The sequence below is a fragment of the Acipenser ruthenus genome, chromosome 16, assembly GCF_902713425.1.
Source record: "Acipenser ruthenus chromosome 16, fAciRut3.2 maternal haplotype, whole genome shotgun sequence".
Taxonomy (NCBI): domain Eukaryota; kingdom Metazoa; phylum Chordata; class Actinopteri; order Acipenseriformes; family Acipenseridae; genus Acipenser; species Acipenser ruthenus.
The window spans coordinates 34,460,363-34,484,984 of record NC_081204.1 but is presented as its reverse complement, the minus strand read 5'-3'; the positions used below and the strand labels follow the sequence as shown (position 1 = coordinate 34,484,984).

The window sequence follows — 24,622 nt, the reverse complement described above, 5'->3', positions numbered from 1 at the left end:
CTGCTCCTTGGCTGTATTGAGAGCAGGGCAACATCAAAGTCCCAGACCCTCTCAGTGGGAATATAGAAAGAAAAAAAAGTTTTTCCTCTATTGCAAAACCATGTTGCTTTGGGTGGAGTCCCAGTCCTAACTGGAACTTGTTGCTTAATAAACTTCATATTCTCATCAAGAAAAGAAGAAAAAAAAGGCACATTTCATGTCTTGCTTCATTTGTTGCCAGCTTTCCTGTCCAAATCCTTTTGCTGCTGTGAAGCAATGATACAAGTGGCCAAGGGTTAATCATGGGTTTCAACAAGCATATGTGCAAGCCAGGTGAAATATGCCATTCATGCTCCTTGCACTCCGCCAGTTCTACAAGACAATAGCCAATCGAAGTCATTATAGCAATCTTGCCGTTGGACGTTTCCAGCCAGGGCTCTGGTTAATTTTATACTGCTTTGGTTTCTAGAGATTTAAAGTGTGTTACGCAATGTGTGGAAAGGAAGGGTAAAAGACAAATGCTTACTAAGAGATCCGGGAACAACCAGCTCCATCACAAGCTGTGCTGGCATTTAATCAGCTGTCTCTGTAGCAAGGAGGCTTGTCCAGTAGATTACAGGTAATGAATAAGGACCAGAGCCCTCAACACAAGAGCTGATTCCTCAGGTATCTGTCACAAGACAAGTCACGTCATTGATTTCACTTGAGTCGGGGCAGTAGATGCTTGTTTACAATGTATCTCTGTGTTTATGAGATGCTACCCTTAGAAAAGTTTACCCTGGTAGATTTACAAAGTATTTCTGCAGTTTTCCCCATGCTTTTCCCATAGTTTCACTATAGTCTACCTGGTCTTGCCATGTTTAATATGCTTTACCACACCTCTCTGTGCTTTACAATGCTTCCCTATGCTTTACCAGACCTCTCTGTGCTTTACAATGCTTGCCTATGCTTTACCAGACCTCTCGGTGCTTTACAATGCTTCCCTCTGCTTTACCATCCCTCTATGTGCTTTACAATGCTTCCCTATGCGTTACCAGACCTCTCTGTGCTTTACAATGCTTCCCTATGCTTTACCAGACCTCTCTGTGCTTTGCAATGCTTTCACTGTGCTTCATTACACTTTGCTTTGACTATTGGCAACTTTTATAAGGGTATGAACAAAGGAAGGGGATCTCTTTGCCTGTCTCTCTCTCAGTCCTCTTTTCACTAGACACAGTGTGTCATCTTGAGCCATCACAGGTGCATCTCAGCACTGTAAGCACTGAAGCAAGTAGCCATGCAGGTAAATAGGAACAGGGCATAAATAACTCTATCAATCAATTTAAACCTCAGCGGCTATGCGAACCATGACTGTCACTCTAGATTCATACATCAGTCCACTCCTGTCCTTCAGGAGGATACGTTTTTATCTTTTTTTTTTTTTTGGTAAAACATTATTATTGACCGCATTATGTCACTGGGAAATGCTTGCTGGAAAGTGACAGCTGCAATCTGGACTCAGCGAACAGAAATGAATGTCTGGTGTAGGGCCCTCCCCTGCTCCCCCAGATGTCAACACCTCCCGGGCAGGGAGCGAGGCCAGGGTCACCCGAGGATAGGGGCCAGGTGGTTCCCAGAGGTCAGCACACTTTATACAAACTGAGACACAACTGTTAGAAACTGTACAGTGCAATGAGCTGCAGTGCTCCGTGGCGGGTTGCTAGGAGAGGCTGCTTTGACTCTTTCCCTGCAAAGCCGATGTTCATTTGCTTGCAGTTATTCAGAATGCATGCACACCATGATACATCAGCCATGACATTCAGGTACGACTGTCATCTAGGCTTAGCAGATTGTGTCAGAGGCTATGCAACATGATGGGGCCATTCCAACACCTTGTAGACTCAAGCTGTTCTAGCACTGGATGTGGCCTAACCAGCTTCTCCAGGTGCATATTCTTCAACATGACAGTGGAAATAACGAGAGGATTCAATCAGCATTGCCTTGTTTGTATGGTGATCATCGGGAGGTGTTCTCTGTTTAACAGATACATGCTGATGTGTGTTCCTGTCAGCTAGAGAAAACGACAGTGCTTATAACATGGACTGCTCTGCACGCATCCAAGCAAACACACACCATCATGTTTTGAATACAGTTTAAAATTATAGTTTACTGAACCCGATGTTTTCTTCAGTGGTTTAATAATGCAGTGTGATATTGGCTCCACATGAAGAGGTTGGATGGGATTGCATGGTTCCGGGGGGAGCGTGTGATCCTTGCAGGGTTTGACTAGCATTCTGTTTCCTTCTTAATTCCATGTGTGTTTTTTTTTTTTTTTTTTTTTGTCAGATCAGTGCATTTCTTGTCAGTGGATGTCTGGTGCTCCAAAGTTGAGTTCTAAACCTAGACCAACTGTTAGCTAAACTGAACACAAGTGACACACAAGTGGGTTGTACTTAAACAGCATCCATGCAGTAATACACAGCTGAGATTAAGATGTTAAGAAACCAGCTAATTGTGAAAAGAGCCTGGATGTCATACCAACCTGATGTGATTAAGCAACGGTGCCCTGATTAGAGAAAATGACCATCAAATAGTTGGCAAGGAAAGACAAGGTCAACTACCAAGATAATGCTCTCCAATCACAGTTTTATTGTGATGAGATACTGACAAACAGTTCCTTTATTGCTTTGGAGTGTTACTAAACAATCACTTTACAAAAGTTATTTTGGTTTTCGCCAAGGCGTGAAAGGACTGCAGGATTTAAACCAGCGATTGAGAAAAGACGGTTCATTTTTAAATCATTGATGCTTAATTCGATTTTTAAAGGATGTTTAAACTCCCACAGTTAAAGTGTTTGAACTGACACTTTGCGGTTTCTGCATGTCAGGTACTGCTGAACAGCCCTTTTAGTGGTTTGAAGTGACAAACTGAAATCTTACTTTAGTGGTTATCTTGTTTTGATTTCTGTAGCCATTTCTTATGGTTTGACTGTCTCGTTGATTTCTTGTTCCTCATTTAATAGTTTCAGGGACGAAAATAAATTCCAGATTAATCTGAGGGCTTACTGGAAGTTGTAATTGTGGCTTAAATGCAAATGGGCGCAGCCATTTGACTTTTGCATGCAATGCATGAAGAAGTGTGTCGAGAAGACATTGCAGCCAGGACTTCAGCAGGGCTGTGTTCTGTGTCTCTAAGAAGTGTGCTTCTTTCATGGCGTTTCTTTAGAAAGAAAAAGAAGAAAAGACTAGAAAAGGGTCTGAAGTGTTAACTCAGGAGTCAGGAGGGAGGTTTGCTGCAACATGCATGAAATCAGGAAGCACAAGCTGCTATTGCTTGTTCAGAAAATGAGTGGATTGTTAGTAAGAGGCATGTGATAAACATTTAGTTGCCTGGAGCCTTCACTCCCAGCCAGTTCCGTTGCTCTGTTCGAGTAGATTGCTGGAGTGTCTCGGGGTTCCCTGAAAGGAGACAGGGTGCGTTAAGTAAGTGAGTGTCTCAGAGCTAGAATTCTTCACAGTCTTTTGTAGAATGAGTCTGTTTGTTTGGCTCTGCTTATGACCAGGCTCTGCAATAGTCATGTGAATCTCAGACAATAAGGTTGTGCTTATCTTCAGGCAGTCCCTGATGATTTACAGGGTATGCAGGTCTAATTCTACTGAAGTGTTTCAGGGTTTGCAGCTGAACCGAGGACAGGATCCCAGCACCCCCACTTCTTTCCCAGTAACCAAATGAGCTTGTCCAATGGCCGTTTTCAGAAACAACACTCAAGTGTTAGAGCTAACAGAATAATTCCAGCAGTCTTTCCGTGTACTTCACTAAACAGGTCTGAAATTTGGATTTTTGACACAGACACATATTACATCAAGCACGTATTTTCATTTTCTTTTCTGGTACTATACTGGGTTAAATCCAACCCTGTTTTACCTGTAGTGAGGTGAAACTGACCCCACCCCTTCCTCTCATTAACCAACCAGCTGCTTACTCTAATGACTGGCATGCTGTGCAGCCAGTGACATGCTGTGACCCTGAAAACCGCTGAGTTGAATGGTCTAGGAAGTGAAACAGATACAAGTGCCTGAAAGTAAGGGGAGCTTATTGTAAGTACGTATAGTACCAGATATCTGTTTTATTTTGTAATGAATACCCTGCGTTTCCTTCAAAGCTGCCCATGTGAGACAGTACATATCGAACGGAAGTACATGGCAGGTAAGATCTACGCAAGTAGCTCAACCAGCTATATAACCATTTGTGTGTGCTTTCTTCATACAAGTTCCCTTAACCTTGTGAGCATGATTAAGTAAATGTGTTATTGCGAGTACAGATGTGAAGGTTTTCCTTGCAGTGGGATCTCTTGTGTTGCTGTATGTGATACCATGGTACAGGGTTATATACTAGCCGTGGGCATCATGCAACATTGATTTCCTTGTACAATACCTGAGCTGCTGTAATATCCCAAGCCTTTTCTTTCCAGTCGTCGTTTATCAGAACTCAGCAGCTGATTGTACTGTGTTAACGATGTATCAGGAATTGTACAGGTTAGCAAACGGCCTAAGAAAGGAAACTGACTCTTGCACACACTTCCTGGTGCTCTGCTCATAGTCCAGTATATCACATGTCATGAGAAATAAGTCATTGTGTTCTCACAGTCTTCCAGTGCTGAAATGTATGCTTTCCAACAACTTTGAAGAGGAAGGCGGCGTTCTCCCAGGCACAGCTACTGGGCACTGTGGAAGGAAGTGCTAACCTTTGAACCTGCTGAGTGGGGAGAGGAGGGGGCGGTGACAGAGGGGAAGCCGTTGCCAAGGATATTTCGGTCCGTCAGGGATTTCCTCGTTTTCCTCCCTCTATTTCAGGGAATTTCTTGTCCAGTCCCCTTTTTCTTGTCTTTTCTTTTTTTATTTGCCGGCAGGTCTCTGGAGCAGTGAAATCTCAGTAACAGCAATGGGGAGTCAGCACTGGAGGATTGAAACACTGCTGACTCTAAATGAGTCCCACAGGAGTTTACCCCTCAGATAACCCTCCTATTACTATCACCAAAGACAATAACAGAGCATTGGAATGAGTTCTGTGCAAGAGCAGGTTCTGAAACTTTAGAGTGATCCACTGTCATTCAGAGCATTCAAACAGACAATGATATGCTATAGCCCACCTAGATCACAACAAGCACTAGAACTTCATCCATAAGAGCTGTATCAATCTACATGTTAATTCAGCTTTACTCCTGGATCAAAATACTGCAGTGCTGTCCAAAAACAGTATAATAGTCATCAATATACTGTAGTATACTATGGTAAATGAGAATACACTGCAGTATACTATAGTAAATGATAATATACTGCAGCATACCATAGTAAATGATAATATACTGCAGTATACTATAGTAAATGATAGTGTTTTTGTACAGCAGTGTAGTTTTTTGGAATTATACTCTACAACCAGAGAAGGAATTGTGTGTTTGTTTTTAAATATCTGGCACAGCTGTGAAACTGAAAGAGCTGAAGGGTGTGGTGTGGGTTTGAATGTTTACGACTGTCAGATAAATCCACTGTGTTTGTATCGCTATTATTAATCGGAGGCACTTCTCTGATCGCTGGGCAGATAACAGGCCTGCGTTTTGTTTTTAATCAACCTCTTTCATGTCTTTTTATTGTGGCTGACAACTTGTTTTTGCGAATTGCTCACACATCGCAGCCTCAGTCTCGTTTCTGCCGGTGTTGTGAAGACTTTACCCAGCGTGGACACCACAGTTGTCCATCCATCACTGAGATGTTATCGTGAGCTGCATTGTAAAAGGTTAACCAACACCGATAGTGAACATACACACATTCGAAAACTGAGCAAACAGGGAAGTATGACTGATTCACACCAGGGTGGTAAAAAAGCGATAAATATTTTACAATAAAAAAAAATATATATGATGTGCTTCTGGAGAAGAGGTATAGTGATCTAATAGACATGCTAAAACACTCACACTCACACACACAGTTATACTCACACTCACTCCCAGACACACACACTCACACACTCACACACACAGTTACACCTCCCCACATGCTTCCAAGCCTTCCAGTTTTGGCATGCTTTTCTAACCCAGGTGCGGTGTATCCCGAATACTCCTCTGTTTGTATGTTATCTGTCCCATAGTTTAACAGTTAAAACAAAACAATCTACTGGAGAGAATGCAGCCTTGAAAAGTGCAAGTCCTTCTCCCAGACAGAGCTGTGATCCACTTCGCTGTAGTCTAAACTGTTTTCTTCTCTTTTCAGTAAGCTTTCCCACTTTGACAATAGAAGGAAACAGGACTTTAAATGTTGTTGTTTCTTTTTTTTCTTTAACGCAACAAGGTTTTTGCTGGCAACCAAACTCTAGCATTCATCAACGGTAAATTGTTTATGTTGCCCTTGTGTTGGCCAAAAACCCGTCAGACGGACCCTTTGATCCCATTATTCCAAGACCCTAGGTGGACTTAGCAAGAGTGTGTAAACGAATGGGGCTTCTGTGACTAAAAACTAGTGTGCTTGTTTATTTCAAACCACAACTGCTTTGATTTCCCACCAACTGAACTAAAACAACCTCTGGTATCCTCCCCCAAGTCCCGGGACCTACGTGCTGCATCTTTCTACTAAAGTGTTAACGAGAGGAAAAGACTCAGCAATAAGTAGTGGTGTTAATCTTGTTGGTTTTAAATGTTTTAACATTAGCCAGTGGTGCAGTGGTAGCCAGTCCAGCGCTGTACTTGTCACAAGACGTTTTTACAGCTGGCCATGGCGACCTCTGTATTGTACAGAAAGAGCACTGGGAACAAGGTGGTACATACAGCCAGGATGCTTGTGGTGAAGGTGTGGAGGAAGGCAGGGTGCTGAATACTGTAGGTGACTACATTACTCCTACACAGACACTGCTGTGAGTCACTTCCTAACAGATGTCAAGTGAGATATTAAGAGAGACTTAGACTTGCAAGTGCTAGATTTCCCCTGCTGGTTAAAAATAAGTGTATGATTGTGAAACGTACTGTATTAGTTTGGGTGGTGATTATCTCTTCAGGCTGACAGTCAGTAATGTATGGCAGTAATTCAGCCAGGCATTTCAAGTATCTTGGAGCTGTGGCCTGTGCAACTAGGCAGCAGTCTGACCTGCCATGGCCTGGCTCTCTACACTCCAGCTTGCTTGGCTTCCTTGGCTTCCACAGGGCTCCCTCTGTCCCCCCACTGTCTGCCTGCGAAGAGCTGATACCCAGGTCTTAATGAAATCCTGTCCCTTGCATTAAAGAAATGCATCACTTCCTGTATCCCAGATCTGCTGCCTCTGCTTCTGCTTCTGCTTCTGTGTTCTGTATAGCCAAGGATAGCAGATATAGTATATCAGTTTAAAGATCCATTTTGCTATAAAAGGTCACAGGTAAATATATATTTTTAAAACACACCGGCTATGGAAAGTTCAAAATGAATTAAGTACAAAAAAAACAAAAAAGATCTGATGAGAAAACAAGATTATAAAAAAAAAAAAGATTTGCAGGCTTAGATCTTAGGTGGTTCTTCCTGTTTTGGTCGGAGCTGCTTGTGGGTAGGAAGGTGTTAAAGTCAGCTGCAGGGATCCGCCCTGGACAGTGAGGGTTGATGTTTAGAGTGTGGTTTAATTACGGTAGCTTTGATGTCATGTAAAGGTCTTGCATGTTAAGGTATGCTGGGAAAGCGCAGTGTGTTATATTCTGTTACTATTTGGGTTGTATGGTTGCTTGTTTGTGTTTCATTTCCTGTCATAAAAAAAAAATGTTGGTGCTGGCAGATCCTGTTAATTGCATCCCTTCTTTTCAGCGTTACAGAAGCATGCAAGCATGAAAATATCGTGCTTTTTAAAATTCAAAATGTGTTATCTTCCAATGCATTTCATGCGGTGGGCTTTCAGGTCTTGCTTTCTAATGCTTTATAAATACAGTCCTATGAGCTGCAGGCTTGCACCCGAAGCACTCAGGTATGCTGTTTGCTCAGCAGTACATTTACTGTTGCACCGCCGGTAGGGCAAAGATTCAAAGGCTGGTGTGCTCATTTATCACAGACCCTGCACTAAAAACTTCAGCTGCAGAGCTCTTCATGCTGATTTGAGTGTGAGATCAAGGGAGAGCACACGTTCTCTATCTATAGCTAGCTCTATTCCTGTTGGACGCTGCACTTTAAACCAGACTGCTCTAGAATGCAGGAGCTAGTTTCACAAAGCAGTTCTTGGTAGCAGTCTGTTAAATCCAGTTCACTTCCACAAATAAAGAGAAAAAAAATAAGAAAATAATGCATTTATCCTTTAATCAGGTAGACTTGCTGAGTGGATTTCTGTGAAATGTGATCATGTGATCTTGAACTGTTGTTTTTCCAAACAGCCTGTTAAGTGCTAGCTGTGTTTTGTGAAGTGGGCCCCTAGGAGTGTGACAGTGTTGATTGTTCTTCTCTTGACAGGGGAGGCACGTCAAGACCGGACAGCTGGCTGCCATCAAGGTCATGGACGTTACAGAGGTGAGCCTGTTCATTTCATACTGTGTGATGATTGCTGATTACTACAAAAGCACTGCCCGTGCATGTAACTCTGGATCTGCATATATTTGTATTGGATCCCGTCCTCTTTTTTTCAGGATACCTAGAAGTACAGCAATGTGGTCTTTCAATCAAAGACTGTTTAGCAGAGCACCCTGTACACAACATTCTCCTACAGTGTCATACGACACAAGTGACTGTGTGTGACACGGATTTCATTCTCTGAAGCTGCTCTCTTCACAGCCCTGTCCCTGGCCAGTGTGAGCCGCCTGTCTCCCAGTTTTGAGTTACCTGTTCAATAGAAATCCATCGCAGGGTTAAGAAGTCTCAGTCTGTACACATTGAAACAGAAAGGATGTTTTTGAAAGGGTACTATTACAGCACTTTGGGGTAAAAGGCTACGCTTTTCCCCTCTGTGCATACGAACAAAAGTAACAATGCTGCAGCTCGGAGTGAATCTGGCCAAACCCACCCCTCCCTCTCTCTGCGTCTCTGACCATGTACAGCAGCGCCTCTTTCCTTGTATTCTATCTGCCCTGTGAGATAGCATTCAGAGGTTTCCTGCTCCTGCTGTGCCCGGACACTTCCTCTCAGAGCCGGTCCAGACTCTCACTGGATGGGAAACGGGAACGAGAATATCGCCTTGTTTACAAGCAGCCCCCACCGTCACAGAGGAATGTGTTATTCATTATCTCTAGGGTTATTCCAATTGAAAGATTAAGGGCTGTGTGTGTGTGTCCGTGTGTGTGTGTGTCCGTGTGTGTGTGTCCGTGTGTGTGTGTGTGTGTCTGTGTGTGTGTGTGATTTTTTTAACTGTTTCAACAAGATTGTTTTTTAGATTCATTAGGAATAATAAAATCATTTTGCTTATGTAATTGTTTTGTTTCCTAATTTTTTTAATTGCTTTAGTTTACTCATTTATTTATAGGAAATCACTTCTTTCGCAAAAGGGAAAAAACACCCTTTACAAAACTAGAAATGAACAGCTTCAGAATACCTTTGAATGGAAACTTGTCATGGGCGGAGTTGACACATCCCGCCGGTGAATGTCAGTGCAATCGATTACGGTGTTCTGTAAAATCTGCGTGTGATTTTACTGTAAATGTATTTAAGCAATTCTACACAAAAGTAATGAAAGCCGTATTATTGTCAGGAAGGCGTTTAGTCAACAAGTCCCCACAGTTGTGTGTTTGGTTTCCTGTTGGTGACAGGCAGCCACGCGCAGTGCCCTAAGTGAGATAGCAATTAGCGCACTCAACCCTCAGGGTCGCACTCTCTCCGTGGGAGAAAGAACTAGGCCACGCAGTGAAGGATGCTGGTGTCATTCAACACTGTTTGGTCAAAGTGCAAAGTCTGGGCTGCACCACAAAAAAAAAGATCTTGTTCAGTTTTACTTTGTCTTTTTCAAGAGAAAAAAAAAGTTCCACATCCTTATTCCAAAGCCTCAGTCGTAACATTTAACCTCTTCGTCTTTGGAAATCATTGTTCTCACTTGGATATCAGCTTTTAACAACCCTTGTGGACACGCTACTACTGTACAGCTGAAGTGAAGTTGATTGCCTTGTAATGCATGACATTGAGTTGCAATGTATAGCCATCAAAATGGTTTCCATATTCACACCCCAAACTAGTAAAAAAAGGCCTACTGAGGTTAAATGTTGGAGTACTAAGGAATTACTTTTAAGATCCTCAGTCAAAATGTTGACTGATTCTGTCTGCCTGCCTCCCTGCCTGCCTGCCTGCCTCCCTGCCTGCCTGCCTCCCTGTCTCCCTTCCTGCCTGCCTCCCTGTCTCCCTTCCTGCCTGTCTGTCTGTCACTCTCTCAGCCTCCTATAGACTGTTTGGATTGCAATTGGGAATGCAGTATTTATTTATTTATATATTGTTCATTATGAGGACTGTCTGTAAAGCTGTGCACTGGTTGCTGTGCTCATGGCAAGCGCTTCCAATATCACACTGCTGTGCTGTGCAGGGCCCTGTATACGATCAGCTGTTAGATTTCAGTTGTTGTAGTTGTGCTGGTCTTATAAATCCCCTCTGTTTCCACTGCATCCACTGTGCTACATGTGCAGAGCGTGTGTTCATAGTCTCTCCACATAGTAAGCTAGTAAAGCAAGGAAGCCGGATGTGGTTTCGAGACAGGAAAGGGGTGGAAGTCTCAGGTTACAGAGAGCCAGAGAGAGATTTGAAATCCTGAGACTTGAGCTGTGGCTTTCACAGGTCTTATCCACACGGCCAAGGCTTGCCGCTGCCATGGAAATGGCCTGTTAACACATCTTACCCCTCCTAGTGGTATCAGGGTCTGGTGGACCCCAACCTTCGGCAGGGCGTTTTTATCTGATGTGCAGAGAGTATTATACAAGGCAAGAGGTTGCTGTCTTTTAATGTGCACGGGAAAGCAAAGCCAAACAAAATCCTGTACAGGATCGACCTGCAAGGAACGGAGTGGGGACTCCTATCGTGTCACCGACTGCTCTGCAGTTCTTGAACCCACGCATTTCAGAATCAACACCTTTCATTTAGTAGTTTTAGCATGCACATTTTATAATGCATAAGTGTCTCGATTGTCTTTCTGCCTCCTGTTCACTCTCCTTGCCTAACCATCGCCCCTTTTTTCACAGGACGAGGAGGAGGAAATTAAACTAGAAATCAACATGCTAAAGAAGTACTCCCATCACAGAAACATCGCCACGTATTACGGTGCGTTCATCAAGAAGAGTACTGTGGGTCAGGATGACCATCTCTGGGTAAGTGACGACCAGGCCAGGGTTACAGAGCGATAAAGAGCCACTGGCTCTGCCACTGGAGCCAGCTCCAGCCACGGTCCCCTCAACGTCTGAGAACAGCTCCCTGAGCATTCAAGAAACTTTTCAACAACTGTCTTCTGATCAAGCAACACACTGTGTGCTAGCACGCAATGCAACAGAGGTTCTGTTTCTTGTAAATCTAGAAAAATATTGGGGCAGGCGTAACGTAATCCGACACTGTACACATCTCCGGGACAGTTTCGCCCAGTCGCTATGAGGCTCGGCTCATACATCATTCCGAATGTGTTAGTAAACTCAAGTGCTTTAATTAGATCATTTGCATAACTTTAGAGGGTGAAACATTACAGTGTTGTCAGATTTGTGTTTGATCCTGTGATTTTAGATGAGTTTAGCCGTTTTGTAATTAAGAGATATATCACATTTAACTTCACAGCTAGATGAAGATAATAGTGTCCTCATAATTCAGAGAGCATGCAGCTCAGCAGAGAAGCTTTGCTGCTAATTGAGAACTCACAGGTCTGTTCATTGCAGACCTCCATGAGAATGGCTCTCTGCAAACGCATGGACTAACCACACCTAATTTGCATCTGTAAATTAATTTCATTAAATATTTTTTAAACTTTTTGTGCAAATTCATCCTAATTCTGTAGTGTTGGGAATTAATCTTAATTATAATTCCTGCCGATCTTTGATTTATTAAAAGCTGGCAGAGACCACTGCAACTGGGTTTTGTCACAATGTACAAACAAGTTAATTGATGTTCTAATCACCTTATGTAAATGAGGTGCCTTATTACAGACATTGTTCTCCCATTAACCCGGAAAACATTTTGATGGTAACTTTTGAAGCTTGCATAGCTAGTTTCCTAATATAATTAAGAGAGGGCTTTATAATTGAAACATGCTAACTAGGCCCAATTTGCTAAAGCAAGCAGACTTAATTAAGAACAGACTGGTGGAGCCGTTGAAGGAGGTAATGAATAAGTAATGAGAAGCGATGTACTGCAGTTTAACTTATTCTTGATGTTTTGATCCGTGAAGTCTATCCCCTGTGACCTCCTGTAATATTGCCGTTGTTGGTTTTCGGTAGCTGGTAATGGAATACTGTGGCGCTGGCTCGGTCACGGATTTGGTTAAGAAGACGAAAGGGAACTGCCTGAAGGAGGACTGGATTGCCTATATCTGCCGGGAGGTCATGAAGGTGAGTCTAACTTCCCTATCCTGGCGTTGACACCAGGGCATCTTCTGAATAACAGCACAGTGTTCTCTGAATCCCCACTTGCTTTACAACCCTGTGACCAACCAGCATCTCATAACACACACAGCTGGTTTGGCTGTGCTCAGTGCAGTAAGTGGCATGTCGGCCTCTAGCTGGTGTTAAACCAGCGTTTCTACAATACCAGTACATGGTATAACAATGCATGAATTTAGACTGTGAAATTCACACTCTACGACGGTGAACACTGTAAGTAAATGGGTAATTCCAGTTGCATAGAGCCCTTGGTGGTTCTTGGCGGATCAGTGATAACAGAAGCAGTTTGTGATTCAAGACATACACGAGTCATTCCTGCTTAGACCTGGGGAGCTGCACTGTGTGAGTGGGACTCGGGTGCTGTGTTGTTGCTGTGTAGCTCAGTGTGGAATTGTTGTGTAACCAGTTTGAATCTCCGAACAGGGCTTGTCGCATCTCCATTCCCACCACGTGATCCATCGAGATATCAAGGGGCAGAACGTGCTGCTCACTGAGAACGCAGAGGTGAAACTGGGTGAGTCACTGGCACCAGCAAACCAGCTTCCACCTGGAGTGACGCACGCTGCGTCTGGCTTTGCAATGCAGTACTACTGTATATTCACAAAGGACTTATCCAGCAAAGCTTTATTTGATAAGGCAATTACACAAGTTCAATGACATGTTAACAGACCGTCTATAAAACATGAACTAGGGAAATGTAACCATGTACAAATTACAAGGTATCGGTGCCACTCAAAATAAAGCAAGTTCTCAGAAGAGAAATGGTTGCATTATTAGCCGTTGCCATTCCCCTGTGCTATTTAGAAACCACTTCCATGCTATAGTAGTCTAATCCAGAGTCAGTGTAGAGCATGCAGATGTGACACATCTCGATGACTGTGGATTTTCAGTCCAGTGTGAAATGACAGCTGGTTTATTGCCTGCAGTCCTTCTCACAGGCCCCGTGGTAAACGCACTGCTCACTGTTGCTGTCTCTTTAACCTCCCCAGTTGACTTTGGTGTCAGCGCCCAGCTGGACCGGACCATCGGCCGGAGGAACACATTCATCGGGACGCCCTATTGGATGGCTCCCGAGGTCATCGCCTGTGACGAGAATCCAGACTCCACTTACGATTACAGGGCAAGTAGGGCGGGGGTGCAGGGTGGCAGCAGGGCTTTTACAGTTAGAAATATTTATATATGAAAATTACAACTACAATTAAAAAAAAACAACCAAGTACTACTTCCAAGCCCCAAATCAAACGCACAAGTTGTTTCATTATTTGTCTATGGTGTCTTTATTGTGTGCATTTTTCCTTTTTGAATTCAATGCACTAATGACAATATAATTGATCATTCTTCTCTGCTTTGTTTTGTTTAGAGTGATCTGTGGTCCTTAGGAATCACTGCCCTAGAAATGGCAGAAGGAGCCCCTCGTAAGTACTGATTGAGGGATTCATTAAACCAGGGTGTGCATCGGAGCTGCAGCCTCTCACTGCCAGCGTTACCAGCATTACTGTTGAGAGAACAAAGAATAGTACAGTGCATTGCCTCTCAGCGTTAACCTCGTCTGAACCCTGCACTGCACGCACGTCTTCATCAATGGGAGGGGGTGGGGGGGACATTAGGGTGTTGGACTTGTTGTATTTGGATATATTTTCTTCATGGTTCTGACAAACCAAACGACTGCTACAGGCCCACCTTATTACACTGAAGACGGATACGCTGGGAAGAGGAGCATGTTGGCAGGTTTTGCAGTGTTGCCGTTTGGATCGGCTGCTGTCAAGATCATTCAAATCCTTTTTGTTCTGCGTTCTGTACCGAGCTCTGCTAACCGTGAACAAGCCCTTTCTGTTTAAAAAGCGTTTGCATGTGCAGCAAACCCAATCTCCAGCTCCAGCTCTCTGTCTCCTGATGCATTGCATCATGGGGTTCTTTACTATTATCTGGAAAGTCTTTACATGAAGAATCTAGCAAGAGAGGAAATGAAAAACTCATGACTGTTAAATATGCCAAGCCTAATGATGTCATGCAGCTCCCAGAGGAGATCCCCAAGCCGGAGTCATTCAGTTTCAATTTAAAACTCGGCTGCAAGGCTGAAACATGCAAGGAGGGAGAATATATATTTAATTGCGATATTACAGGAACAAAATGACTGATTTGAAATAGCCACACACTGGAGCCTGCTTTAATTGTCTAGACAGTGGGGATCTTAATATATGCCTTACCCTAAAACAAGCCTCGTTCTGCTCCAGCTTCCCGTCATTGTATTTAGTGATGCCAAAGGGATACTATACATCTGCAATGAATACCTGTGTTTAGTATGCTGCTAACTTTTACCAGGCTGACTAACTGATGTCAGAGGACAGGAAATACAGATACACTCCACTAGTGGTCACTGACTGTCAGTCTTGTTCTTAATATGGAATCTGAAGCTCTCCACCATTAGGACGGGCTCCCTGTCAAGGAAACAGCTTGATGTTACAGAATAGCCAGGTTGTTATCTGGGAATGTGTTGGGTGTGTACACAGTGTATACATGTGTATTTAATCACAGCACGGTCTGGTTTTCTCTTGCAGCTCTGTGTGACATGCACCCCATGAGAGCCCTTTTCCTAATTCCAAGGAACCCGCCCCCTAAACTGAAGTCAAGGAAATGGTACGTCAATATATTACATTAATAACGTCCTTCTGTGTATCAGGCATACCAGAGGTAGACATTGTCTGCTGTTGATGACATGTGCGGCACACAGAGTCCTGTGAGGTCAGGAATGCAGTTCATATCGTACAGCATCCCCAATTCAAATTCACACTGTACTTGCATTAAGCTTTTACTCAGTGTGGGCAGTTTTGAATGTCTTCACTATATACTGGAATTTCAAATTAGGCATTATATTTCATGCTGCTGGTACTGTTACTGTGGTCTGTAATCATTCAATTATACTTTGCACTTTTCAACACTTTCATGATGACCCAATAAACCGTAGAGGAGGATGAGGAAAAGGAAGAGCAAGAAGAGTCAGGGGGATTCCTAACTATACTTAGCCTCAGTATATGCAATGATAACAGTGCACAGAAAAAGGTACTGAAGCTAACTAAACCTTTAACACACACACACACATACAGGTGCAATCTTCTATTATTTAAACAACGTTACTCTGCTCTCCCCTTAACAAAGGGATGTATTCATTTAGCACTGCTTACCAGCCGGTTTGACTGTATGTTTTGCTGTTTTTCTTTTCCCAGGTCAAAGAAGTTTTTGAGCTTCTTGGAGAGCTGCCTGGTGAAGAATTACCTGCAGCGGCCCTCCACGGACACCCTGCTGAGGCACGCCTTCATAAAGGACATGGTGAACGAGAAGCAGCTCTGCACCCAGCTCAAGGACCACTTAGACAGGACCCGGAAGAAGAGGGGAGACAAAGGTATGGACGAACGTTTCGTTGCTTTCTCTTTGCTTTGGTTTTTTTTTTTGCGTGTGTGTGTGTTTTTTTTGTTTTGTTTTGTTTTGTTTCCGAGCACCTCGCTGCTTTCTAATCAGACTTTTTTTTAAGCAAAGAAATGGCTGTTCTGCACCCTTTCAAAGCCCTTGAGCTTTTACTGGGGTATGCTGATGAAGTGTCTCTGTATCCTCCTCCAGTCTCTTTGAATCTCTATATTTAGCTTTGTGGTACTCCGTATATTTTGGTCTTTAATGATGTGTTACAGAAGGAGCTGGAGTTAAGTTAGTAATTTGACTTAAAGAGAGGGATATGACAACTGCAGGATTGAAATCACATGACATTTACCAGGAGCATGGAAATCAGACATGGCTAATCACCATAAGAAGTACACCACAGGACTCGTCTGAGCCCTGCTCATACCACACAATGATGTTTTTTTATTTGTAAAGCATCTGAGCCCAGTGGGTTCACATCAATTACTTGTGGGTTTCACCCAGTGGCTATGGGTTCAATTGGCAAGCGAGTGAGACGGCCACCTAGAGAAATGCTAAAATACATACTGCAGTACATCATTGTAACAGGGCAAGTGGGGTGTACAGTACGTACATAGCATGCCTTACTGCTTTGTCTATCGTGAAAAGATTTGTATCATTTGTGGTTCATATTTGGCGGGTAGGAATTTGCATTTTGACTTAATATTTGAAAAGGTGGGAGGTGTTTTTTTGCTTTGTTTTTATTCATGCCTCTGTGATTCAGTTTGTGCTGTGCATCGTGTTGTTGTTTTCAGTTTTGGAAGGATATCATTATATTCAGTGGGGGAGGGTTCATATCCCATGGCTAAAAGTGGAAAATCTCCTGAATTCGAGGAAACTTTGTCTTAGTATTTGTTGCAAGAAGTTGTCTCGTGTTTGAGTGAGAGTTAGGGAATACTTTTCACTGTCTAAACGTGTAAGTGTCATTGACATAGCTATTGCACAGATGGAGCTGGCTGCCTCAGCTGCTGCAGCAATATTCCTACCCTGTATAGAAGAGGTCTGTGATATGCTTTGAAAAGCCTTCTGTCCACATCCATGTTGCTAACCTCTTAGTGATGTTGTTCATAATCCTTTGTGAACAATGTTTCCATGCCTCGTTCAGACAGCAATTCCTCTGATTCAGGTGTTGTTTCCATGCCTCGTTCAGACAGCAACTCCTGTGTCTGTCTTCCATTAAAGGATGTCCTGTCCTGTTAAGACATTTACTTCTATTGCATACCACTTATATTTCTTCTTCTTCTTCTTCTTCTTCTTCTTCTTCTTCTTCTTCTTCTTCTTCTTCTCAGAGGAAACAGAGTATGAGTACAGCGGGAGTGAGGAAGAAGAGGAGGAAATGAACGAAGACGAAGGAGAGCCAAGGTACTGCATGGGTTCAATTTCAAAAGGGGCCTGGAGCAGAGGCGGGAGTTGTCTTCCAATAGTTACTGCAATAATAGACCCATAGAGCCTTTATGTACCAGCGCTGTGCTGCAAAACATATTAGAGACAAACGGTTTTGAGATGACCAGTGGCATTTTCATATACTAAAAATTAGGACTGAACTTCCCCTTCCATTCAGCCAACAGATCGGCACTGTTGCTGTGCAAAAATACTGTTTAATACTCTGCATACATATCGATAGCTTGCTTGTTTGTTTGTTTCGATGCTCTGCATACATATCGATAGCTTGTTTGTTTGTTTGTTTCTACAGAAACACCATTCTGTTCCTAGTCTATTATAAACAAGCCGTATCCTCTGCCACCTTATGCACCACTTGTTTGCTTCATGCAAGACTGAACTCAAACTTACCATATGGCAACAGCCTACAAAGCCTGACTAATTGAATAACCTAGATTCAGTGTTGCGGGGTTCTCAGTGTGTGTGTGCGTGTGTGCATGCAGCTCCATCGTGAACCTGCCCGGGGAGTCCACGCTGCGGAGGGAGTTCCTGCGGCTCCAGCAGGAGAATAAGAACCGCTCCGAGTCCCAGCGGCAGCAGCAGGTCCTGCAGCAGCAGCTCAAGGACCAGGAGAAGTACAAGAAGCTGCTGCTGGCCGAGCGGCAGAAGAGGATCGAGCAGCAGAAGGAGCAGAGGAAGAGGCTGGAAGACGTAAGAGCCACTGCTTTATTACAGTGTTGTGTGGTGCCATGCCTGCTGCTCTCTCTATTTTGCATTATTATTTTTAATTCTTTGAACACTGCTGATTGCTCTTTGTCATAGGCTCATTATCACTATCGTTATTACAAGTGCATCATTGTTGTGTAGAATTAATCCACAATGATTCCTAGTAGACTACAGCTTACCATGGTAATCAAGGGTCCCAGGGTATACCGGGAGAGCATGCCCCACACCAGGGCCATGCCAAATACAATCGAGTAGATCCCAATAAAGTGCATCTAAACTAGTTTTGCTCCTGAAGAAAATATTATCGGTAGTGTAGTAGAGAAAAGACTGCTCCCACATTCCTCTAGCGTGTCGGTGTTCTGTTTAACCCACAGCAACAGAGGAGAGCGCAGAAAGAGGTGGGGTACCAGTGGCCAGAGGTGCAGGAGATGCTGTGGAGAGAAGAGACCAGCGGAGATGAGAAGAGCTTCTTGGAGGAGGAGAGGCGGAGATTCGCTGAGGGACAGAAGAGAAGCGACAAGAAACAGGTGCTGTACCTCCGGACCTCTGAATCTTCCACTAGTGCAGGACTGAGTCCGAGTCTTCCACTAGTGCAGGACTGGGTCCGAGTCTTCCACTAGTGCAGGACTGGGTCCGAGTCTTCCACTAGTGCAGGACTGGGTCCGAGTCTTCCACTAGTGCAGGACTGGGTCCGAGTCTTCCACTAGTGCAGGACTGGGTCCGAGTCTTCCACTAGTGCAGGACTGGGTCCGAGTCTTCCACTAGTGCAGGACTGGGTCCGAGTCTTCCACTAGTGCAGGACTGAGCCAGAGCTTCGGATGAGTGGACTTTTTGTGCTGCCTTTCGGGATTGTCAATGCCTCAATGTATAACATAATTAAACTTTATTTAAGTAATACTTTTCAGAAATGAATGGTATAGACTCTATGTACCATGAACCTTCATCATTTCTTTAAACGTATGAATACTATAAAGGGGTTCAGCCCAGACGTCTAAATTGTGGTAGCTGATTACTAATCCCTAATGTGCAGCAGCAGTTGGTTGAGCGCTGCTTACCGGAATTAAACATTCAGGAGACAAGGTGTGATCATTCTCCACTGCGATGTGTTTGTGGAAACTGGGTCTTCAAGGTGATTTCACTTACTCCTTTCAGGGCTAGTTTAGCTTAAGGAATGCATCTTTTTTTTTCCATTTTCAAACAGCTTGAAGAGTTTGGCTGGCAGGGGGTGGAGGCAGGAGGTCGAGCTGTTGCCATTCAGACAGCCCAGGTAAACAGCCCCACGGAGCAGACCTGAAGCAGGGCAGGCTGCAGCAGTACTGGCTTGTTTTCTTCTGTCTGATATGAAACTCCTGTGAGGAAATTCTGTATTTGTTTCATTGTTTAATGCTTCGTAGAACCGCTTAACTCTTGTTTGTTTAACTCCTAACATCACCATATAGATTCATACTGGATTTGTTACGTACTCATAAAGGTTCAGATCATAAGGGCGTAGGCATTTTGTGGACTGTGCAGAGTAAGTGAAGGGGGCGGGCGGGAGGCAGCAGATTTTGGGGGGTTTGTTATTGCAGTCACTTTCCAGGTTTCTAACAGTTTTGTTTATTTATTTGTATCTCTGTAATATCATCAACAGCATTGTAAATACTCTCCTCATTACTCCCTTGGCACAGTTCCATGGGTTCTAAAATATTTTTTAAAGAACGTGCAGTCAGTGTGTGTGTGTTGATGAATATTTAAGTGTATTTAAGTACGTATGCCTAATTGTATGTGTCTGCTTCTATTTGTGTTAGCATAGCAGAGACGGCACACGTAGTTCTGTTTTTTTTTTTTATAGCGGATGGGGACCAATGCCTAGGTTTCCTTTGTCAAGGCCATTTCCTCTGCATGCCCTAGCCTATGTCATGTGTGATGAGCTTGTGTGGGCCTGTGATTTAATCTGTTTGTGTTTATGTGTGGTTGCACTTCTGCATATGCTTCTGTATAAGCCTTGCTGTAAATGCAATATGTAGAGAGTTCCTCCCTTTGCCATTTCTAACCACTTCATAAAGACGCCGGAACTGAGCTCTGGGAGATGAGTTGTTTCTTGTTTAAAGACTAAATTAGAAGCCGTCAGGTTTATTGAAAGCATTTTCATCGCAGCCCTCACTCAGCACTCTCTAATACCTTATTTTTAGACCTGGGTTCAGATGGACGAGCTTCTCCAGCATTTTTGTGCTTTGTGTTTTCTTTAGAACAAGTCAGAGGATACACAGCTGCAGCAGCAGCACATTAAAAAGTTTCACCGCACCCTGCCCAAAGACCAGACCCCTCTGCTGTTACTCCAGCACGATCACAGGCAGAGAAACAAGGAGTCCCACGGGACAGCCAGCTCTGCTCCTGACAGTTCAGCAAGCCGCCAGCACAGAGCGGTAAAGCCACAGCAGGGTTAGGCATTGGAAAAGTGAAGCGCTCCTGTGTGTGTGTTTGTGCTGCCACTGTGCCTGTCTTTGTTCAGTGTGGAAGTTAGAGAGTGTGTCTGCTGATGTGCGAAGCGCAATATCTGCATTGGTAGCAAAAGCGTGTACTGCATGTTCTTCCTCCGAGGTGAAGCTGAGACATTCACACCACAAGAAATCGGTGTTTAATCTTCTAGATAAATTTTAGGAGAAGAGCCGAGCCAAGTCAAACAACAATAAAACTCCCCTCTGCCTCATTATATACTGTTAAACTAATACCGTACTTAGAATTATTAAAAGTGTTTATTATTATTATTATTATTATTATTATTATTATTATTATTATTATTATTATTATTAGTGTTTTTGAACTATACTTTTTTTATCTTATAACTTCTAAATCTTAGATGCTTGTTTTATGCATGTTTTGTTTGGACCATCCATCAGATTGATGAGAGGATTAAAGCAGCTGACAGTCGTCATTTGAACCTGACCCGCAATGGTCCCAGACCGGCCCTGCATTTCCACTCCAGACTGGCTTCCGGGAGCAGCTCCAGCCCCTGCACTCCGGCCCTGCCGCGGGCCGCTGCACCACAGGTAGGCTCAGCCCGAAGCCAGGCTACACAGTGCGCGCATGATCACAAGACATCGGCAATGTGGTGAAGGGTGATTGTCTAAAGGGGCATTTAAAGGGGCATTTTACCATCTTCTATTTTACTGGGTCTCCAAATTGTTTTGTATGTTACAGAATTGTTCTTGTTTTTATCTGTAAAACGCTTGGATGCGATATATAAGAAATAGATTGATTGATTGACAGATAAAGATAGATTGATTGATTGACAGATAAATATAGATTGATTGATTGACAGATAAAGATAGATTGATTGATTGATGTTAAAGCAACAACAAAACTGTAAGCATTATAAAAATCAAATCAAAGGCAACTGGGTTGCCTGCATGATCAGCTCTTCAGAAACCATTCTGGTCATTGCAAAGCTCAGTGGATGTGTTCCTGTGTGTGTTTCGCAGAATGCAAACCTCATATCCAGCAGGGAGTGCCGGCACAGCAGCTCCCTGTCAGACGTGGTGATGAGCCCCGCTTCTCCAGTGCAGGACGATGTCTTCTGGGATGGTCCACACACCCAGGAGCTGCCTCCCAAGGTAACAGCTTGTGAACCAGAAAGCCGTGCAATGCAGAACTGGGGCACCATTGCTCACTGCCCTCCAGCACGCTGCATCACTTCTCATATAGGCTTCTGGAACTCGTTATGACAAAATGGCTGTGGCTCCCTTTTGCCCCATAATTCCCTTTACTTGGCAGAACAAATAGCACGGGTCTCTTTACTAAGGCTACAGTGCTATGAATGGGATTAAATAGACAATATTGTGAGCAAAATATTTTCACTAATTTGGCATTTATTAAAAATCCACGTCACAAAATTTGCATGATAACAGCATTTTATATACAGTATACATATGCTTTATATAAGCAAACATTTGTTGCCCAACTGTGTCTATAGTGGGACATCAGTAAAATGTAGTTGCTGCCGACATTTCCTGTTTTACAGTACCCTTATAAAAGTCTCCCATAGTAAAAGCATATCAAAGTGTAATAAAGCTGGGGTGCAGGTAAGCATTGTAAAGCACAGCGAGGCATATTAATAAAAGTGCCATCCCAGTGTAAACTATAGTCAATGCATCGTTTAACTGGGAAAACTGCAAAATGACCATGCAAAAAATACAGTGGTAAACTTTAATAAGGGTATGTTTTACATTTTTCGTGCATTTCAACCGGGCGTGCATCTTACAGTATATTCAAGAAGACTTGGAGCATTCCAGTCCACTAAATGACGTCAGCCCTGGATTTTAATAGAGGAAGGTTGTGACCCCCAATCTGCACTGTGTATGTATTGTGTTCCAGCTTTGACACAAACTCTGTGGGAAAGAAGAACAATGAACAGGAATGGTTGTGTCGAAACAGTTTGGTTTTGAATCAAAGCTGTAAAGTGTTTTCTCCTCCCCACAGTCCTGTGTTATTGTTACTGATCTGGCTGGCTGGCATGGGGAGCTGCATTGTGATACATGTCATGGCCTCACAGCTTCCTCTGGGTAACAGTGCCACCGTGACCGCATTGCAAGCTCATTGCACAATGTGAGAGTCAGACTGGTTTATAGGTTATAGCTTCGGCCTTGGAACTTGACTACATCACGCTGAAGCTGGTACTAGAACCAGTAGAAAACATCAAGGGAAAAAGAGCATGTTTTGAATTGCTAGTTTATTCATACAGGAATATTTACTGGATTCATTTAACACATTGGGTTGGATTCTCAGAGATGTGTACTCCAAAGCACTCTTGGCACAATGTGCAGTAATTACTGCTATTTTGTAAGCAAAGGAATTGTAATTAATGCAACAGTGGCAATTTTAAATAGTTAACTACTGTCAATGTGATATTTCATTGTTTGTTTGTTTTTTTGTTAATCCTGTTTTCAAGGTCCCTGAACGGACAACCTCAAAGTTTTGCTGTAAAAAGCTCTCCAATCACCAGAGAACCCCTTCCAGGTTTGTCTGTCTCTCTCTCTGTACAGGGCCCTGCTCACAGAGCATTTAAAGACTGTTTTATAGATTTGAAGGAAGTTTGGGATTCATGAAATTGTTCTAGACTGATGTTGGTTTCTTGAACAAGCAGCAAGAATATTTACATGCAAGCTTTGTGAAATAGCTACATGCAAGCTTTGTGAAATAGCTACATGCAAGCTTTGTGAAATAGCTACATGCAAGCTTTGTGAAATAGTTACATGCAAGCTTTGTGAAATAGTTACATGCAAGCTTTGTGAAATAGTTACATGCAAGCTTTGTGAAATAGCTACATGCAAGCTTTGTGAAATAGCTACATTGAAGCTTTGTGAAATAGTTACATGCAAGCTTTGTGAAATAGCTACATGTAAGCTTTGTGAAATAGTTACATGCAAGCTTTGTGAAATAGCTACATGCAAGCTTTGTGAAATAGTTACATGCAAGCTTTGTGAAATAGTTACATGCAAGCTTTGTGAAATTGGCCCATCTCTTATAATTCTTTTTAAACAGTATGTAAAGGAAAATGTATCTTGTCATGCATGATAGACTGCCTGTCTCCAGTGTTTTCCTAAAGTAGCATTAAGTAGTTGTCCCTAGTATGAAATGCTGAATGTGTTTGCATGTCTTAGTTGTTTTCAGCAGAGGGGGAGCAAGTCCGAGCTGCAGAGTAGTGGCAGCTCCACGAGCAGCACGCAGTCAGGTGAGCTTCATGCCTGGGTCTACTTATTATTTCTTGGTTTTCAGTTTGTCTACATTTCAAAAGCACTGCACTTGGTAACACCAATTTCTAGGAATGATCCTTGTAGCTTTCTTTCCAGCGAATTGTTTTCTAAAACAAATCTGCATTTCTGAATTTCTTTTAGCTTTATCTCTGTAGTTTTTCATTCAATTGGACATTCGAAAAACCTTAATGGTCTTGCTTCCAGATCCCAGAAAATCGAAATCTATGAAAGTACGGGTTTGCTTTAAAGTCAGGCTCTGAGTGCAGATGCAAAGGTGTGTGATAGTATTGAAATGGCGGGTAGAATGACTCAGTGCGTAGAGGTTATTAATAGAGTGCAGAAGTGCAATATAACATATCTCACTCTGCTCACTCCAGTCACAAGGAAGGGAGAACTTGTTGTGCAATTTCCTATGACTTCTCAAAGCATGTGATTTTAACCCAAGACTTACCAGGACAGACAGTAGAGTAGACCCTTGGTTATAGTTAAAGCTGAACGGTGTGGAAGCTGACACCTAAAAATGTAATGTTCCAATGCAAGCTGAGAATTGAAAAGCATGCATGTTTGTTGGTCCATTGCAGGTTCTTCAGCGGTGGCTAGCCCACCAGCTCAGAGTCGTGTTCAGCAGTACAAAAAGTCCCACGATGGGCGTCCAGGAACACCGGTATGTTTTTATTTCCTGTGCAGAGATACGAGGAGGGGACTGTGGGGCTCCTGGGCTTGTGACAGGTTGTCATGGTGATCTAAAGAGGAAGGAAGCTCGGGGAAGCAATCAAGGAGTCACTCTTGCCTATTCCTGCTAGGATCCAGATTAGGGAAAAGGCTGTGATCAGAA

The 24,622-nt window shown here is 43.2% G+C and overlaps 1 protein-coding gene across 6 annotated transcripts in view; it reads left to right on the top strand.

The window, feature by feature from the left end:
* The window catches only part of LOC117412303 (mitogen-activated protein kinase kinase kinase kinase 4-like), a 38,691-nt gene that overhangs the window by 2,668 nt on the left and 11,401 nt on the right, over positions 1-24,622 (top strand). For 5 of the 6 annotated variants that reach the window (XM_034020548.3, XM_034020547.3, XM_034020546.3 and 2 more), the window contains exons 3-20: positions 8,406-8,462; positions 11,102-11,227; positions 12,338-12,448; positions 12,923-13,013; positions 13,489-13,619; positions 13,860-13,914; positions 15,058-15,136; positions 15,724-15,899; positions 17,239-17,311; positions 17,833-18,040; positions 18,430-18,582; positions 19,257-19,322; positions 20,284-20,460; positions 20,935-21,084; positions 21,517-21,648; positions 22,983-23,050; positions 23,695-23,765; positions 24,369-24,451. In XM_034020548.3, coding sequence (XP_033876439.2) covers positions 8,406-8,462; positions 11,102-11,227; positions 12,338-12,448; positions 12,923-13,013; positions 13,489-13,619; positions 13,860-13,914; positions 15,058-15,136; positions 15,724-15,899; positions 17,239-17,311; positions 17,833-18,040; positions 18,430-18,582; positions 19,257-19,322; positions 20,284-20,460; positions 20,935-21,084; positions 21,517-21,648; positions 22,983-23,050; positions 23,695-23,765; positions 24,369-24,451 — 2,007 coding nt within the window. The remainder of the gene's footprint in view (positions 1-8,405; positions 8,463-11,101; positions 11,228-12,337; positions 12,449-12,922; positions 13,014-13,488; positions 13,620-13,859; positions 13,915-15,057; positions 15,137-15,723; positions 15,900-17,238; positions 17,312-17,832; positions 18,041-18,429; positions 18,583-19,256; positions 19,323-20,283; positions 20,461-20,934; positions 21,085-21,516; positions 21,649-22,982; positions 23,051-23,694; positions 23,766-24,368; positions 24,452-24,622) is intronic. The other variant, XM_034020551.3, reaches the window with a different exon arrangement.